Raw genomic sequence first — 18,933 nt, forward strand, 5'->3', positions numbered from 1 at the left:
TATAGGCCTCAACTTTTGTACCATTGATGAGGGGCTCCTGTCTGTACTTGCCCAAAGTGTTGGGACAAGCTGTGAAGTTGGCAAACCCCATGCCAGTCTCACAGACAAGAGTATCTAAGTCAGGGGACCTGGTTAGGCCAGAGTCCCCAGGAACTCCCAAAGAAAATGCACCCAGATTCTTGGGGGCACTCCCACCACCTGGGGGACTACTACTAGTAGTAACAGGAGGCTGGGAAGTTTTATTTGGGGGTATGTTCTCCTTATTGTTGTTGGCCTTGGGGCAACTGTTGTCAGTTTTGTAATGGCCTACCGGTTTGCAGGTATGACAATAAGGTTTCTTTTGGGTATTGCGAGAAGTCTGGGACCCACCCTTTTCAGAGGATTTTTGGGGCCCTGTGGTTTGATCAGAAGATTTATTCCCACCCTTCTCTTGAGGCTTCTCCAATTCTTTCACATCACCCTTCCAAATCAGGAGTATGTCTTCAATAAAACAACCATAGAAGATGATTTTATCAATCCAGTTTTGTGTTCCTCTGCCATAGGTTTGCGTCACCTGATACAAACCCATGAAAAGGAGAATACCTAGAGCCCATCATCGTTCCCTGTCTTTGGAGGAACCATGTACCATTATGTAAAAAAGCATTATTTGTCTAGACTAGCTTTGCCATCTTAATCAACATTTGAGTATAAACAAGGTGGCTTGCACTTCTCTTATACAAAAGTCCACTTGTCATCTGTATACATGTATGCAGACTTTCAACATCCATAGTTACAAAAAGAAGACAGAAACTGACAGAAACCTTCTGCAATTGGTTACAGGCCCAACACACAAGGCAGGTCATTCACTAACCCGTATTTTCTCCAATGTCCCCAACTTTTAAGTTTCTCCTGCACCTATAGTTCCCTGCTCTGATCACTTTCTGCTGCCTTTCACTTTTAATTGTGTACTAAGGGCCTAATTTAGATCTCTCCGAGCCCAAGGACTCTGTCAAACTGACGGTCAACTAGCCATATTTAGATGGATATGTAATACACAGAAGAACCCTGCCGTCTTCTGTCCTGGCAAACTGCCTTATATCACCATCTGGACAGCGGGGTTCCACCAAGCAGATTTGGAAGTTCCTGTTGGGCTGGCGATGTCCTGTCATTGGAGTATTGACAGGGGCAACCATGGTGGTGAAGAGACAGGTAAGTGTTTCTTTTTGTAAAACACTGTGTTTGTTCTGGTTTGCACCCTACCAACATACACACACCATGCATTGTATACACATGCACACCACAAACACCTACCTTTGTGTTCGTCATAGCGGGGTGCTGGTCCATCGCAGTGATGGTCTAGCAGGTAAGGAGGGGATTGGTCAAAGGAAAAGAAGACAAAGGGGCAGATGTATCAACATCCTGATTTGCGAATCTAAAATAGCGATTTTTTAGAAATCGCTATTTGAGATTTGCAAATTGGGATGTATGTAGGAAATCACAATTTTTTTGCGATTTCTTAAAATTCCTTAATTGCGATTAGCAAATTACGAATCGCAATTAAGTAATAATTTCCCATTCATTTCTATGGGCCAGAAGGCCCATAGGAATGAATGAGAAGTTATTCTCAATTTGCGATTCGCAATTTGAGAATCGCAAATTGAGAATAATTTGAAGGGTGTCATAAGGACACCCTGATGCACCCATGAAATGAACATGTGTGCACATATGGCGCACATACATGCCCTAAGGGGATGGGCATGTATGTGCGCCAAATGGCACCTTCACAAATGCCAAAAAGTGCATTTGTGAAAGAAATCGCAAATTACCACCCACTTGAAGTTGGTGGTAATTTGCGATTTCCTAAGGAGAATTCGCAAAAATTAAATGTTTGTTGCATAGCATTTAACGAAACAGCAATTTGCGATTCCTTAATTTTGCGATGTGATGTCCCTAATACATATCATTTTGCAAATTTTTTGTCGCAAACGCTGCTTTTTTGTGAATCGCAGTGTTTGCAACTAAAAATTGCCTTGATACATCTGCCCCAAAATCACAGGCTGTACCTCGAGAAAAGGTGAGCGCACACCCCCTTTATTACCATTCTACCAATCTGAAGTAGGAGGGATACTTGCCAGAATTCCATTCAAAACAGGTCACATCCAAATCTACAGGGTGGGAATCCTGACTGCAGTCCTGCCCACGCCTTCTGTAGAACCTACCCGCCACAAGGGTGGGGAGTGAAGTCCTGGTAGAGTCGGAAGGACTGTGGCAGTCTTTACTCCCATTGCCAATCAATGTCTAAATAGGGCAGATGAACCACCAGGTTGGCGAGCAGGAAGCCTTAAAAAAGGGTCACTTTATTGTCGTCCCACCAAGGTATAAATCCGGCCCTAAATCAGAAAGCTCAAGATAAAACATAAATTTTATCAAGTGCTTGGCACGAAATTTCGGAACCTCTTCTATCTGAGTGTCTGTTATCTTCTCCTCTATCTCTAACAAACTTCTCTGATATTGACGGGGCTACTTCAATAACTGACTAACCGATGCAATAGATGGCGTTTGCCAACTTAAAAAATAATGCATTGAAAAGATCTAAAGCTACAGCCCCTTGGTTTTGTCCCTCTTGAAGAAGTAATAAAGTTGCTGCAAAAATTTGGAGAGAAACTGGCAGAAGTCGTATAGTAATGATGCAAAAAGCAAACATAAATTAGCCTTGAGAGAATTTTAGAAATCAATTCACAAAGCCCAGAGAGAATAGTTCTCTTCCCAGATTGCAACAGTGCCTAATACCCATGACAACTGTCCAACATGATTGACTCTTCTCTTTCTCCTGAGGCAACAGAAAATAAAATCGTTCCATCAGCTGAATTATGTAATAATCTGTCATAATCTGTCTTCATTAGAACATCCAAAATATAGATATAAAGAACCCTACTATTAGCGCTTCAGAGCAGTCATTAGACATGGGGCCTACATTACTTAATTTGGTCCTCCATCTTTTGTTGATTCAGACAAGGAACTTACTAAATGCAAATCCACATCTCCTAGGGATCCATGCCCACCATTTAATTTAAATCCAGCCTCTTTCACAATTAACCCAGTGCTCAATACAATTCTAAATAACTACTTAGAATCTGCAAATGATCACTCTTGTTGGAAACAGGGTCTCTTGCTTCTCCTAATAAAGAAACCCAAGGCTGATAGTACAATATTAAGTAATTTCAGGCTGATCTCTCTCTGACCTGCTGCATCTAAGATCTTGGAGAGATTATTTATCAGGCAGTTAACTCGTTTGTTACATGATTCGCAATGTGTCTTCTGACCGGGCTTTAGTACCAACTCTGCCCTGTTGGCAGTTACAGAATTTCTCAAAGGAAATTCAGATCAGGGTTTTTCAGCTACCGTAGTTTTGCTTCATTTATCAGCCACCTTTGAATTGTCTCTCATTCATTCCTTTTAGTAAGGGTAAGAAAGGCTGGTATTCAATGGCAGGCCCATGTTTGGCTAAAATCATTCATTGAGGAAAGCTCTCAGGTGGGTTTATCTTTGTCAGCTTACATCTACATCAGAACTGCTTTGTTATGGAGTTCTGCAAGGGTCAGCCTTGAGCCCCAGTCTGTTTAATATATACTTGGAATAACAAGACAAGTTAATTGAATCTTGGGGCCTAGAAGTAATATTTCATTCAGACCTGTGCCTGCCTCCATTGCTAGAAATTTGAGAATAAAATGTAATTCTAATCTCTCCTTTCTACCCCAAATTCAACACATTTCTTCTGTGTGCTTGGCAAAATTCATAATTCTCAAAAGAATGTTGCATTTGGTTCAAAAACACCTGTGGAAAACTATTGTTCACACCATTGGTACTTCCAGTTTGGACCACTCCTACAATCTGTATCTTGGCGTTCCAGCCTATTTGATTCAGAGGCTGCAGACTGTGAAGAACACAGCAGCAAGACTGATTTTTAGATTTCTGCATTGACAAACAATTTCTTCTCATTTGAAATGCCTACACTGGCTGCCTGTGTTTAAACGTAATCAAGTCAAGGCTCTTACTTTGACTTTTCGAATGTAACCCTACAAGGACCTCTCTGTTTAGGGAAAAGCTTCAAACCTTGTCATCAGTGTAGGTTTTTCCAGGTGGCTTCTACAAGTTCTAAAAGTACTGAAAGCTAGAAAAAATGGTAGATTCTTCTCCTTTCTCACTACTAAACTATAGAATTCCCTCCCCACTATCCATTGCGTGCCCCTTCTGAGCCCATCTTTAATAAGAAGCTAAACACATTACCTTTTAATGAAGTCTTATTTTAAGTGCCCCCGCTTGGCCACAGAATGGCCAACTTATTGCTAGAGCCGGGACACTTATGTTAAAGCAGCTGTGCACTGTAAAAAAGAAAGTATTATTATTACTATTCTATACATAACTTAATCTGGAGAAATTCTATTTCAAGAGTAGCAAGAAAATGTTATTTTGTGATTTAGAGGTACAAGCCTGTCCCATTTTCACTTTGAAAGATATTAACAGTCAGCACATTATGCAACATTGAGTTTTTGTTTGCTCCTCATGCATGTGAGGTGGCTAGATCCAAGGTTTTTGTCAGATTCTATTTGCCGCTCAATTCCAAGAGGATATCCTAATAAGTTTCTTTCTACCAAGTTCTAAAAAATGAGTTTCAAGATTATTAACCATCTAACATGAATATGGTATGACTTCTGAATGTATCTTACATTTTTTTGGTTTAATGAATTTACTGCTTTATGTAATAATATGAAATTTGCGTCACTCCAATCACCTACAATGGTGTTTTACACAGTGTTATTATTTATTGTACACTATTAGTCAACAACTTATATATATATTAGACTAAATCTAAGCTGTGTAACAAACTCCGGTGTTATTCTACAAATTAGGAAGTACATTATATGTCCAATTATATTTTATCATAAATCCCTATGTTATTGCAAGCCATGTATATTTTCCCAGCTTCCCATAGACTTCTATTGAGCCCACAGTCAAAAACTGGTTGTACAGCATCTCCACTCAGCAACTGGTCTTTATGTACTACACCACCTGTGCACACCTTTGTGGAAATAGCATGTGAAAGGTAACCATATTAACATACAATCAGGCCTGTTTTGGATGTAGTAGTCATATCATTACAAGGAAAGCCCTACAACACATGACAGATGCCTGACACTCTTCAGGAGTTGACTCCGGGGGGCATATTCTCAAGGAGTTATCGCTGAGTTAACAGCACTTTATCGCAGCCAAAGTCACAATAAAGTTATCACCCCATTCACAAGCTGGTGCTAACATCCCATAGCACCAGTTTACCCGCAATAGCATCCGAAAAAACATTGCCACAGACGACCCCGGCAACTATCGCTAATGAGATGTAAGGTAGACATTCCCGTGCCAAAAGCTGCAACAACACCACTCCGCAACATTCTCAACGACAAGCCAGATCAGCAAAAAGACCACAGAACATACGATAAGGTGTGTTAGCAGCAGGAAACTAACACCTGCTCTGACCTGGTGCAAAGTCGGACGGCAGTCTGCACCACAAAAGGGAGGCCAGCCCAGAGCCACACCTGAAGAACAACAGATGCAATGGAGCCACTGGACACCCAAGAGGGCCACAACACCCAACGGCACCACCCCCAGGATACCCCCACCCCTCCGGACCCCGCCCGCCTCCCCAGACCAACACTGAGGCAGCGTAGACAAAGACAGCGACCTTCAGAAAAGACGCCAACCTTACAGACCCAACACCCGAGTATGTCATTGCCCACTACATGCTCAAAGGGACAACCCTCCTCCACATCCTGCCCACCATTGTCCAACGGCTGACGGTTCCAACACAGCAGACAAACAACATCCCACCTCAGACAAAGCTGCTGGCCATGCTGCACCTGTTGGACTCTGGTACCCTCCAACCAACAACCACCTGAGACGGAGGAGTGACACAACCAGGCCAATCCAAGTCCCTCACAACGTTCATGGATGACACCATCAGCTTGGTACCCCACCATCTGTACTTCGCACACACTGTGCAGGAACAGCAGGAGAGCAAACAAGGCGTCTATGCCACAGGTGGCTTCCCGCCTGTGTCAGGGGGCAATTGACCGCACACATCTCCTACTAGTTGCCCCTTGCAACACTGCACACAAGCGCAACAGAAAGTGCACGTATCCCACCAAAGTCCAGGCAATATTAAACCACCAATGAATCTCCGCCAACGTCGTCGCCAACCCCTCAGGCAGTGTGCATGATTCTTACACCTTCCGACAGTGCAGGATGGCCCCCGCGGAAATGCACTGCTCGTTGGCCAATACCAAATGAACACACCACACACCTCAACTTCACAATCATGCAACTCACAACACAGGAAATGCACATGTCACAAGCTCACATACAACATGCACACCCACCAGACACGACAAAACAACTTACTGTGGGAACTGGGGCTAGCCATGTACATTAGCCATAAATGGCATGGCATGGCATCTCAGCCACACAATAGCAGGATGTGGAAGGAGGTAGGGATAAGACATGTGCGAAGGAGGGAAGTGACCGATGAATATGAATGTACACAATGCTAAGTGTGGTATGGTTGTGCTGGACAGATTGCAGGATGCAGACCACACACATATCCATGTCGACATACCCCACTGCTGTATGGAGTGTGGTGGACAGCGGACGCAACCATATCACCCCACCCAGTAGGGAAGATCGTGGAAATGTAGCTTGTTATGTCCCCCACGGAAGCGTAGGGGTGTGAATTAAAGGCACATAACTCTGGGTGTGGTCCTCTCTGGAATACCCAATGTTTCTGCTAGGGCGGCACCTCTTACCCCGCCACCAGGCAGACGTCGTCACCATGAAGGGAGTTGCCTGCGATCCTGTGTGCCTGCACACCCAGGCCTCAAAGCCCACCTGCCGACACCGGCATGTGTGGAAGAGGGCCCACCATGTGCCAGTGCAGTCTCCAAGCCGAGGGCCGCGACCTTGGCAGCCTCCTCAGACCTTCATTGCCTCTGCAACACAAGCCCGCAGTACTCCTTACTCATTGATGTACTCCACCATCTTGCACAGTGGACAAGTAGGTCACACATTTGGAACTAAATCTTGATTACACAATGGCAGAGCACAGTAATAATGGATGAATCAATGTCACTATACTCCCTTTGATCTGTTGCCACTAGGTCGTATTAGTACATCACAACCGCAAGATTCTGTAGGCCCACGTGGACTAGTGCCCTCGGCCAATGCTGTGCTCGAATAGGTCACAGATTTGGAACTAAACATCGATTTTTCAAAGGCAGAGTACATATCATTGCACACAAGGAAATGCATAAGAGGATGACTCGTTGCATTTGGGAGGATAAAAGGATCTGCTGTGACCTCGTTACTTTGTTGCCCTTTGTTGCTCTGCTGTAACGCTGCTCTGGCTACTTTACCGTTCTTTGTTTTAATGTGAATTGAACCTATATGAATTTGTTTTTTAAAAACTTATTGGACTGATTCCCTCTTACTGCTGTTTTTAGAACCTTTTCTTTTTTAATGGTGGGTGTGGTGGGGAATTGAACCCGGACCTCTTGTCCTCAGTACCAACGCCGCCATTTTTACAAGGCGGCGCAGTCTAGTTGTCAGCAACTCTGGATCCCATAAAACGCGAGACTGCGGTAGCGCGCAGTGGTCTAGCTCAGCGGGCGCGCCAAAGGCTGCCTACGGCAAGCCCAACTGCGCCCGTCATTGTCCGGAATGCTGCCGGCCTGCCTATTGATTAGGGGGTCCACCTGAAATATGATAGGGATGTGCTTGTTAACATTGGTAAGACTGTCAGTTGTACCCCCCACCTCCCAGTTTGGATGGTGATGAAAGGCACTGCATGCTGTCACTGTAACTGGACGACCGCTCAGAAATGGTCCGGCCCCATGCGATCTACAATACCAGGACTGCTCTAGATCAAACGCGGGGGGAGGAAGGCAGTTGACTGCGTTCCTTCTCAATGCCCGCTCTATTAAGAATCACCATGCTGAACTATTTAACCTGCTAACTGACTCCTCCTCTGACCTAGTGTTTGTAACAGAAACCTAGCTAAGTGAAGCTTCCAACCCCACAATTGCTATGATCGACCCACCAGGCTACCAGATCATCAGGAGAGATCGGTCATCGGGGAGGGGAGGGGTGTGGCGCTAATTGTCCTGAGCCCTTTCAACTGTGTTTCTCTAACTATTGAGAAGATAGATGGGTCAGAAAGCCTGGGCTTCCTGATTACAATCTCCGCCCAACAGTCCATTGCCGGGGTAGTTGTTTATCACCCTCCCGGGCCTGCCGAGAAGTTCCTAGAATCACTCAGTGGTACTATTGCCCCTATTGCGGCGCAATACAGCCATTGTCTATTACTCAGGGATTTATTATCCACATTATTAACTCGACGGACACCAAGTCCAAAGGACTGTTTGAAGCCTTGGACTTTCGAAACATGCCCCCATATATCCATCTCCTGTCCCATAAAAGAGGCCATACCCTGGATCATGTTTTTTCCTCTCAACAGATTGACATGGTCTCCTCTTTACCTCTAAACGGGTCTGATCATTTTCTGATCAAATTCCAAATCAACAGGGATTACGACAGCCTCCCATCCCACTATTGGCCCAAGGAGAGCAGGTATAGGCCCTTTCATCTGATCACTCCAGAGGCCTTCAAAATGACTCTCCATCTTCACCCTATTTCCTTCAGTGAGAATGTGGAAGAGGATGTACTTACGTTGGAGAATTAGATCCAACTCCGCGCTTTAGATCTAGCCCCTGCCATTACACAAAAGTCAATAACAAATAAAGCCTCAACCCCTTGGTTCACGGAGGCTCCTAAGAAAAGTAAGAGTGCCTGTAAATGCCTGGAAAGGGTATGGCGTACCAACTATAAGCTGCCAGACAAAATTGTCTACAAGCAGGCCCTTAAGTTGCGCTATAGGAATGTGCATTAGGGAAATAATACTTTTTTTAGCCGCTAAAGTTGAGCAGGTAGGGAACAGAAGTTAAGAGCTTTTTAATATTGTTAAGAACTTTTCTTCCCCAAAAAGCTATTAGCAGCCATTTGCCCCCAGTGAGGTATGGGCCTTTCAGATGGCCCGTTTCTTTTATGACAAGATTAAGGCCATACAAGATTCCTTTGCAGCTCAATCATCTGTAGTTGTAGGGGATAGTGCCTCTTATTGTCCAACCCGCTGTGTGACAGGCCCTCCTCTTACAAAGTTCCCTCCCCTATCTTTAATGACTCGTTGCATTTGGGAGGATAAAAGGATCTGCTGTGACCTCGCTACTTTGTTGCCCTTTGTTGCTCTGCTGTAACGCTGCTCTGGCTACTTTACCGATCTTTGTTTTAATGTGAATTGAACCTATATGAATTATTTTTTTAAAAGCCTATTGGACTGATTCCCTCTTACTGCTGTTTTTATAACCTTTTCTTTTTTAATGGTGGGTGTGGTGGGGAATTGAACCCGGACCTCTTGTCCTCAGTACCAACGCCGCCATTTTTACGAGGCGGCGCAGTCTAGTTGTCAGCAACTCTGGATCCCATAAAACGCTAGACTGCGGTAGCGCGCAGTGGTCTAGCGCAGCGGGCGCGCCAAAGGCTGCCTACGGCAAGTCCGTATGCGCCCGTCAGTGTCCGGAATGCTGCCGGCCTGCCTATTGAAAGGGGGGCCACCTGAAATATGATAGGGATGTGCTTGTTAACATTGGTAAGACGGTCAGTTGTACCCCCCACCTCCCAGTTTGGATGGTGATGAAAGGCACTGCATGCTGTCACTGTAACTGGACGACCGCTCAGAAATGGTCAGGCTCCATGCGATCTACAATACCAGGACTGCTCTAGATCAAACGCGGGGGGAGGAAGGCAGTTGACTGCGTTCCTTCTCAATGCCCGCTCTATTAAGAATCACCATGCTAAACTATTTAACCTGCTAACTGACTCCTCCTCTGACCTAGTGTTTGTAACAGAATTCTAGCTAAGTGAAGCTTCCAATCCACGATTGCTATGGTCGACCCACCAGGCTACCAGATCATCAGGAGAGATCGGTCATCGTGGAGGGAAGGGGTGTGGCGCTAATTGTCCTGAGCCCTTTCAAATGTGTTCCTCTAACTATTGAGAAGATAGATGGGTCAGAAAGCCTGGGCTTCCTGATTACAATCTCCGCCCAACAGTCCATTGCCGGGGTAGTTGTCTATCACCCTCTCGGGCCTGCCGAGAAGTTCCTAGAATCACTCAGTGGTACTATTGCCCCTATTGCAGTGCAATACGGCCATTGTCTATTACTCAGGGATTTATTATCCACATGAATATCTCGACGGACCCCAAGTCCAAAGGACTGTTTGAAGCCTTGGACTTTCTAAACATGCCCATATATCCATCTCCTGTCCCATGAAAAAGGACATACCCTGGATCAGGGTTTTTCCTCTAAACAGATTGACATGGTCTCCTCTTTACCTCTAAACGGGTCTGATAATTTTCTGATCAAATTCCAAATCAACAGGGATTATGACAGCCTCCCATCCCACTACTGACCCAAGGAGAGCAGGTATAGGACCTTTCATCTGATCACTCCAGAGGCCTTGCAAATTACTCTCCATCTTCACCCTATTTCCTTCAGTGGGAATGTGAAAGAGGATGTACTAACATTGGAGAATTAGATCCAACTCCGCGCTTTAGATCTAGCCCCTGCCATTACACAAAAGTCAATAACAAATAGAGCCTCAGCCTATTGGTTCACGGAGGCTCTTAAGAAAAGTAAGAGTACCTGTAAATGCCTGGAAAGGGTATGGCGTACCAACTATAAGCTGCCAGACAAAATTGTTTACAAACAGGCCCTTAAGGTGCGCTATAGGAATGTGCATGAGGGAAAAAAAAAATGTTTAGCCGCTAAAATTGAGCAGGTAGGGAACAGAAGTTAAGAGCTTTTTAATATTGTCAAGGACTTTTCTTCCCCAAAAGCTATTAGCAGCCATTTGCCCCCAGTGAGGTATGGGTTCAGATGGCCTGTTTCTTTTATGACAAGATTAGGGCCATACAAGATTCTTTTTCAGCTAAATCTTCTGTAGTTGTAGGGGACAGTGCCTCTTATTGTCCAACCTGAAGCGTGACAGGCCCTCCTCTTACCCAGTTCCCTCCCCTATCTTTGAATAAGTCTTTGGCACTGATGAAAATCCTCAAATCCGGGTCTCCCTCTGACCCATGTCTGGCTAAAACTCTGGCAGCCGTTGCCGAGGTTATTAACCCAGCCATTAATACAGTTTTGAATACTGCCCTTCAGGTGGGAGTAATGCCTGAGAGTTGAAAAAAGATCAAAATCCTCCCCCTTTAAAAAAAAACTTACGGCCGATCCATCGTTGGCTAGTAATTACGGACTTAATTCTTTATTACCATTCTTTTATGAGGTCCTGGAGAGTTATGTCAATTCAGTAATCACTGAATATGTTGAGTCTAACTCCCTCTTCCACCTAAGCCAATCGGGCTTTAGAGCCAATTTTAGCACTGAGACTGCCCTCCTGGAAGTCGTGGAAACTATTAAAATCACTATGGATAAGGGGGGCAGGGCTGCCCTGGTGCTACTTGATCTTTTTGTGGCCTTCGATACCGTGCCCCAAAGTGGACTTCTACAAAGGATCCAAGAGGGTGGGATCGGAGGCACGGTGTTAAAATGGTTTGAGTCCTTTTTTGAAAAACCGCCAACAAACCATTTGGTGCCCGATTTTCTCGGTCCCTATTCCCCCGATGAATGTGAGGGTCCCTCAGAGCTCAATTCTTAGCCTAACCATCTTTACTCTTGATATGGCGCCTTTGGCACAGTTGGCTGAGAATTATGGAGCTAAGATAGTGTTGTACGCTGACGACACACAACTGTTGTTCACCTGCGGAAAGGGGTCGGAATTCAATAGCAATGAAATAAACACTTGCTTATCTGAGGTGTTTCTCTGGCTCAGGTTAAACAAACTGAAGTGCAATCCGGAGAAGTCATAAATATTGTTCTTCGGCTCTCGGTCCTGTGACCTTTGGCATCATTGGTGGCTGCAGGACTTGTCTCCTCCCACCTCAGCTGTCCTGACGTTAAAAAATGTGGGAGTCAAATTTGATGACTCTCTCTCTATGAAGGACCAAATTCAATCAGTGGCGTGGACCTGTTTTGGGATGTTTAGGATTTTGAGGAATTTTTTGCCCCTTCTCCCTGTCCCCCATTGTAAGATGATAGTCCAAGCCTTGTGGTGTTGAGATTGGATTATGCCAACGCTCTGTATCTTGGCCTGTCTGAATCCTTGCCAGGGCGTCTTCAAGTGGCCTAAAATGTGGCGGATCGAGCAATCTTCTTGTCTGGGCTAAGAACTCACTCCACCCCTCTTTTAGCCTCCTTGCACTGGTTTCTGATTAAGAAACGGGTTGCCTTCAAATCACTGGTGCTGGTTTTTAAGGCCTTTCATAAAATTGGGGCCCCTTACCTCAGGGCTAGACTGCAACCATACATTCTGTGTCGAACTTTGCGGTCATCATCTCAGTCTTTGATCATCACCCCTCGTATTCAGCTTTCTCGGAGGGGTGGTAGATCATTCCAAGTGCTGGCTTCTCACCTATGGAATAGCTTGCCCCTCATTTTGAGGAAACCCCAGGATCTCATCTTCAGACAGAAACTTAAAACCTTGCTATTCCAACAGCCTTAAACTGAGCACATTGGGTTTCATGGTCCCTGCGGGTCTTGTTTGCTTCAATGCCAGGATACTCCCTGGAGTAGCCGTGCGCTTAATAAATACCCACTAACATAACATAACATATTGGATGACCTCTGAGATGGTGGTCTTGGGGTCATCAACGCCATGAGTGTGTGGCCCTGCACTGTCCGCTGCTTCCCACCTAAATCCAATCGAGTCCTGACCGCCCCGGACGTGGCATCACCATAGGAGGCAGAAGCCACCATCGCCAGGACCACCTCCAAACGACATCTGCTAGAGTCGAAATAGTGGTACTGGCAGACTGACCGAGTTGCTCACACCTGTCATGGATACCATCATCTGCCTGATTACCGACTCAGCACTATACATGCCACTGACTCTCCACCACAACCCATGGACCGTTGCTGATCGAGTTTTGTGCTGTGGAGAGGTTGAGCAGCAATGTTGCCTCAGGCAGTCTGGGAGACCTGGGACATTGAGGAAGATGATGCAGGTCTAATTCATCCCACTGCATTTGTATCAGGAAGATCCCAAATGGACACTAGCCTAATAATTTTCATCACATGCGCACGATCAGCTCTAGTGCCCCAATCTCAGTGCACTATACTCACGGACACTTCTGTTTGCATTGCACTGTTGTCCACTGTTCAAGTTGTTGCCAGCACCAAGCACTCCGTGCTGGCTGGCTTACACTCACCCCACACACATCCAGCACTGGCGTCACTGTACATGTGGCCCTGCCAAAAAAGGGGCCGAGCACACGTGCTCATAGCCAGTTCAACATAATATATGCGTCTGTCCCTCTGGTCTTGTATGCAAGAGGCCCTACAACATTACATTGTGTTTTGTACAGCGGGCACAGACAAGTCACCGCAGGCACCGGGTTGGAGCTTGGACATGGTGCTTTGTCGTCACCCACTCAGTTCGTAAGGGAAGTGGCCTGGGCTGTCGTATGCATACTAACATGGGTTTGTGACTGCTATTTGCATGCCCCTGGGCGTGGTTCTGTACAGTGAATGTGCATCTATGGCAGTGTGGGTCTCCTTTGTGGGATGTATTGGGTCCCTGACGATAATAGACACCCAGATATGGGATCTAGTTCACCTTCTATGGGTTCGGACCCCACCTGCACCTGTTCAGCCAACTCTGCTTGGCGTTCTGACACCTGGCATTGAGGTGCCATGTGTGGGTCAGTGAAGTGTTGTGAGCAAGCCATGCTTGCAGGTACTTCCTGCTGTGTGGTCTGTTGCAGGGTCTGTGTTCTCCTCTAAGTATCTTGGCTACCTGGGTCCTGGTGGTGGGATGCATGGGATGTCCAAGGGCTGTTGTAGGGCGTCGGTGTCGAAGGTGTGGGTATCCTCTCCGGCATCACTGATGTGTGGTCTTCTGTGCTCTGCTGGAGGTGTTGTGTGTCCCACTGCAACGTGAAGGAAAGATGCATGTTGACATTGTGTTGACATGTATGTTGGCACATTGTTCTTGTTTACATGCAGACTGTATGACTGTTTGGGAGGTGCAGGATTTGGATGCGGGACCGTGTACATTTGGAATATATGATGGATGTGAGGTTGTACTAGTACATTTCCATTTCACAGTTTCCAGCTCTGTCAGGTGTAGTAGGCCTGTTTCTGTGCATGTGCGAAGCCAGTTCTGTCCTCTGTTCTGCAGTGTTGGGTTTGCGCATTGTACCACAATGTCGTCAATGTAGGTGTGCTGTTATTGCTATTTGTGTGTGCTGCAGTGTGCCACGGGGATCATGGACATGATCCAGGTTCCTTGTGAGTGTACAGTGTGCTACACCTCGTTTTGCATGTGTGCCTTGTGCCCATCTCCCCCCAACCACCCAGTCTCTGGTCGTTACTCACCCTGTTGATGTTGTGTCAGGTCCTCTCGAGCGGTGTCCGTACTCCCTACTCCTTGCACTGTCTCCACACTGATGACTGTGGCCTCCGTTTCCTGTGGCCCAGGACTCCCACCTCCTGACGCCGTTGTTGGCTACCTGTTGGCAGCAGGTTTGTGCCTGGTTTAGGTTATCACATCATGTCAACGCCTCTTGGCCTCCTCGATTAGCCTCCTCGACACTCCAACTGCAATCCCAGTGGTCTACTTGTGGGTCAGTTGATAATAGTGTTCTGTCACCTCTGTGATGCAGATCTGGTTTTGATGCGGACTGCATCCTGTCTTCCTCTCTCTCTTCTCCTTGGCCATCCCTGTTGTTCCTTGCTGGTGGTCTGTGGGGGTTGTGGGGTTAGCGTTGGACTCTGCGCTCGGTCAGGGTGCATCCATGTTGCTACGCGCTGTGGATTGTTTCTGGTGTGTAGTTTCTGTAGTTTTTATAGTGAATTTTACTGCCAGACGTTTGGAATTTGCAGGCCTGTCGCTGGTTTTTGTTGCTTTTTGTGTCGAGATTGGCCTAATCGCAAGATTTTTTGAGTTCATGTTTTGCATTTTTGCTGCGTGGCGTTGATTTTAATGCTGATATTTGACGCGTTATCTGTAGGATATCGCATGGTACCGCATTTGTGAAGAATGCTTCGTTAACACAGCGTAATTATCCCGCGATAGACTGCGATGTTGGAAGTTGTGTTAAGTTACTTTTGCGATGGTTATTACACGTTCTTGAGAACATGCCCCCATGTTTTCAAAATGTCCAGTGAGTGCCCCTGCATATCAAAATTCACCTCCATTGTGCCAGGGCAGCATTTTGTCACAATGTCCCTTCCCGAAACCCCTTATTGACCATTACTGCCAGAAACCATTAGTGACCCATATGTTAATAATTATCTCTAGTATGTAGGAGCCAGAATGTTGTCATTGTTGCTGTTCTTTTCCCCATGTACCCTGGTTGTCCTCCCTAATTGCCCTGGGTGTCCCGATTGCCAAGAATGTTCTCTACAATGCAGGCATCAGCATTTTTCCATGGATGCTCTTATGCCAAGAACTACATACAGGGCGGCACAGCCTGACTCCCGAAGATGATGGCCTCCTGATTCTTGAGCTCCTTTACACTGGAAGGTCCCTGGAAGCAAGGTGCTGATAACGGTGGTAAGCTGGTAAAAAATCCTCCCGTTTGAAAAGCTTGCCCTACTGTTCAAACCTCATGAAGCTGCAGCTTCAGCGGCGACGAGGAGTCACCCGGCCTTGTTGTCACAAGGAGCCTGATCTATGTCATTTTCGAGTCAGGCCTCACGAGCAGTCTCTCAGTTCCGTGGACAGCAGCTTTCAGCTGCTCTGAGCCCCTGTAATTTCTCTGCAGGGCTGTAGGTGTCAGCGGTGCATTTGATTTGTTTATAACTAAACTTGACTGACAATTGAAATGACTGCACACAAAAAAGAAAGCAGCACTGAAGAAAAATCAGTGACCTGCTCATTAAGTTCTGACGGCTAGATTGCTGACTTTGGTGCTGTAAACCAGGGTTCGAACCTTAGGTCGCGTCCACAGCCTGTGATTCTGGGCAAATCAACGTTATCTCCTTGTTGTGCCCGAATGTGTAATGTAACCGGTGCTCGTGTAAAGTGCTCCAATACCTTCGGGTCGAGTGCGCGCTATATAAATCTGCATAAAAAATAAATAAAAACAAGTCATGTAACCTGATTTGCACTAAAGGACACAGAGCTTAGTAGTACTATGGACAGCTGCTAGTAACTGTTAAACTCCTGCAGGGCTAGAGGTGCCTGTGTTTTTACTGTTTATCGTCGTATCTCCTGGAGCTTAAAGCAGCATTGGAAATACTATTTAACACCTATATCTGGCGCAGTAATTCCTCTGGGGGCCTTGTCATTTTGTCAGTCTGCAAGCCAAAGGCACAGGGATCATTTAGTGAAGAGGTGATACTTTAATAAATGAAATAACCAGAATGGTTTGCAGTGAAGACATGTATATGTTGTGCTTGCCCTGGGAACATTTTGGGAACTGAGGGGCATATTACCAACAACTAGCGATAATTTTTGTCTCTAACTTGTTTAGAGACAAAAATTATCGCCGCACATCGCCGATTTTTATCGCAGATAAACCTTGCTATTAGCAAGGTTTATCGCAAATGCGATAAAAATCGGCCGCAATGCATGAATATCGCTGAAAAGTCAGCGATATTCATGCATTATCGAGCAAATGCTCTTAGCCATGTTATCCACCTCCCATTGGATAACATGGCTAAGAACTGCTCAGGGCAGGTGTTAGCTTTTGGAGATATTCGCGCTTAGCGCGAATATCTCCAAAAGTTGGTAATAGGAGATAGCGATGTTAGAGACTGTTTCCAGTTGCTAACATCTTGGCACGCCCACTTTGCATATCATTAGTGATAAATATCACTGACATGCAAAGCGGGGCCCAAGATGGTCGCTATCTCCTATTAGCTGTCACTAACTGGTGTTAGCGATAGCTTGGTAATAGGGAGATAATTTTATCTCCGCTTTCTTGGCTTTTGAAGCCAAAAAAGCGGAGATAAACCCCCTTGATAAAATGCCCCTGAGTACGCTTGGATACTTCATGAGATTATAGCGTCAGTCTGTCCTTATTAACTCTGAGGTGTGGATGTCCTAGGAGGTCAGGGGACCCGAAGCAAGCTGTACTGAAATCTCTCTGAGGCGAAATATACATATGCCAACACATCAATTGAAATTGAAATACACTACAGTGCAGAAACGCCTCTGCTAAAAGGAAACGCCTGTTTTTCACACGCATGCCCTCATGAACTTGAATAGTCAGGAAGTCTGTTGTACTGAAAACAAACAAAGTATGCCTGATACCAAATAAAACACGTGGTTCAATCCATGGCATCACCTCTCAACTAAAATACCGCAAAATTAAAATAAATATATCACAGCGGCTAAAAAATTGAAACATGCATTACAGCAAATCGCCATTTGTAGTATAGAACCACTGAACACATTGACCTTCCCTGAAATCAGAGTGGAAGCACTGCAATTAGGTCCCTGCAGATGGAGCATTCCTTTCAGCCATGACATTGGATATTGCCCCAGATGTGGGCATGGGTTCCTTGCAATTAGGCAATTGCTGGTTAGTATAGATCAGAGTATGAACTGCTCCTTTCCAGAGGGACGAGGTACTAATGATAAACCCTTAGTCCACCACAGTTCTGTTTCCTGGTTGGCACCCCCAAAGAGATGTGCAATAAATAGGTTATCCTGATGTCCCCCAGTGACGAGGAAGAGATACAGATTGTCCACACTTGAGATCACAGACTGCACTAGCATTGCTCTCCCAGGATTTTGGCTGTTGATTGCCCAGAATGGCATCTGGGAAATCAACGAGGCAGCTGCTCATCACAGAAGTTGTCTCCCAAGTCTTCATCCTCTTCACATGGTCCTTCGGAGACCACAATGGATCACATCCTCAGAAAGGTCGCTTTGGTTGGTGATAGACTGCAGGCGATGGACGTGAAAATGATGGACCTTACCACGGAGGCAAAGTCAATTCATGCTGAGATCTCTGGTTTCCAAGACAAGGTGGGGCTCTAAACCACTGTTTATCCTCTCTTGAATCCAGGGATGAGCTCCTGCCAGACAGGGACCTGGAACTTTGCACCTTGCGCAGCAAAATTGTGGACTTTTAGGATCGAAGCCATAGGGATAATGTATGTTTCTTTGGGATCCCTGAAAAGGCAGAAGGTGCAGATGTTAGAGGCTTTCTTCACGATTTCCTGCCAACCCTTCTTGAGATCACTTCTCACCTACACTTGAGATACAAAGAGCACATAGACCATGGTGAACCTCTGCATTCTCTGGTCTGAGACCTATTATTGCTTGCTTTTTTCGACATGAGCAGGTGCATCAGATCCTGCCAGTGGCAAGGGCTCACAGACCCTACGACTTTAATGGTCACAAGATACAGATTGCAGCAGACTTCTATAAACAGATGAGTGAATGACGGAAGGTTTTTCTCTCTCTTTGACCACTAATCCGCAAATGGGACAAGAAATCTTGGCCTCTTTGAACTGGCGTGCATGTGGATCACCATGAATGGGAAATCCAAGCGCTACTTAGATTCAGGAAAACAGGTCTGTTTGGAAGGATTAGGAGAGAGGGCGCTGGACACTTCCCAATGCCCTTTTGATATTCCTGCTGAGGAGAAGGACCCTGAAACATATACTCGAGGGCCCCAGCACAAGAACAAAAACCAACGTATGCATCCTGACAAGGAGGAGATATTAAAAGCAGTAGTGGAACACACACAAGACAGGGGACACGACAAATCCCGCTCACCACT

The 18,933-nt window shown here is 45.8% G+C and overlaps 1 protein-coding gene across 1 annotated transcript in view; it reads left to right on the top strand.

Annotated features, from left to right (window-relative positions):
* The window catches only part of LOC147716921 (uncharacterized), a 197,224-nt gene extending 179,039 nt beyond the window's left edge, over positions 1-18,185 (top strand). Inside the window, exon 5 of the mRNA XM_086919825.1 lies at positions 17,956-18,185. Within this exon, the coding sequence (XP_086775951.1) occupies positions 17,956-18,185 (230 nt within the window). The remainder of the gene's footprint in view (positions 1-17,955) is intronic.
* The last annotated feature ends 748 nt before the right edge of the window (positions 18,186-18,933 follow it).

Source organism: Lissotriton vulgaris, chromosome 5 (assembly GCF_964263255.1).
Source record: "Lissotriton vulgaris chromosome 5, aLisVul1.2, whole genome shotgun sequence".
Classification (NCBI taxonomy): domain Eukaryota; kingdom Metazoa; phylum Chordata; class Amphibia; order Caudata; family Salamandridae; genus Lissotriton; species Lissotriton vulgaris.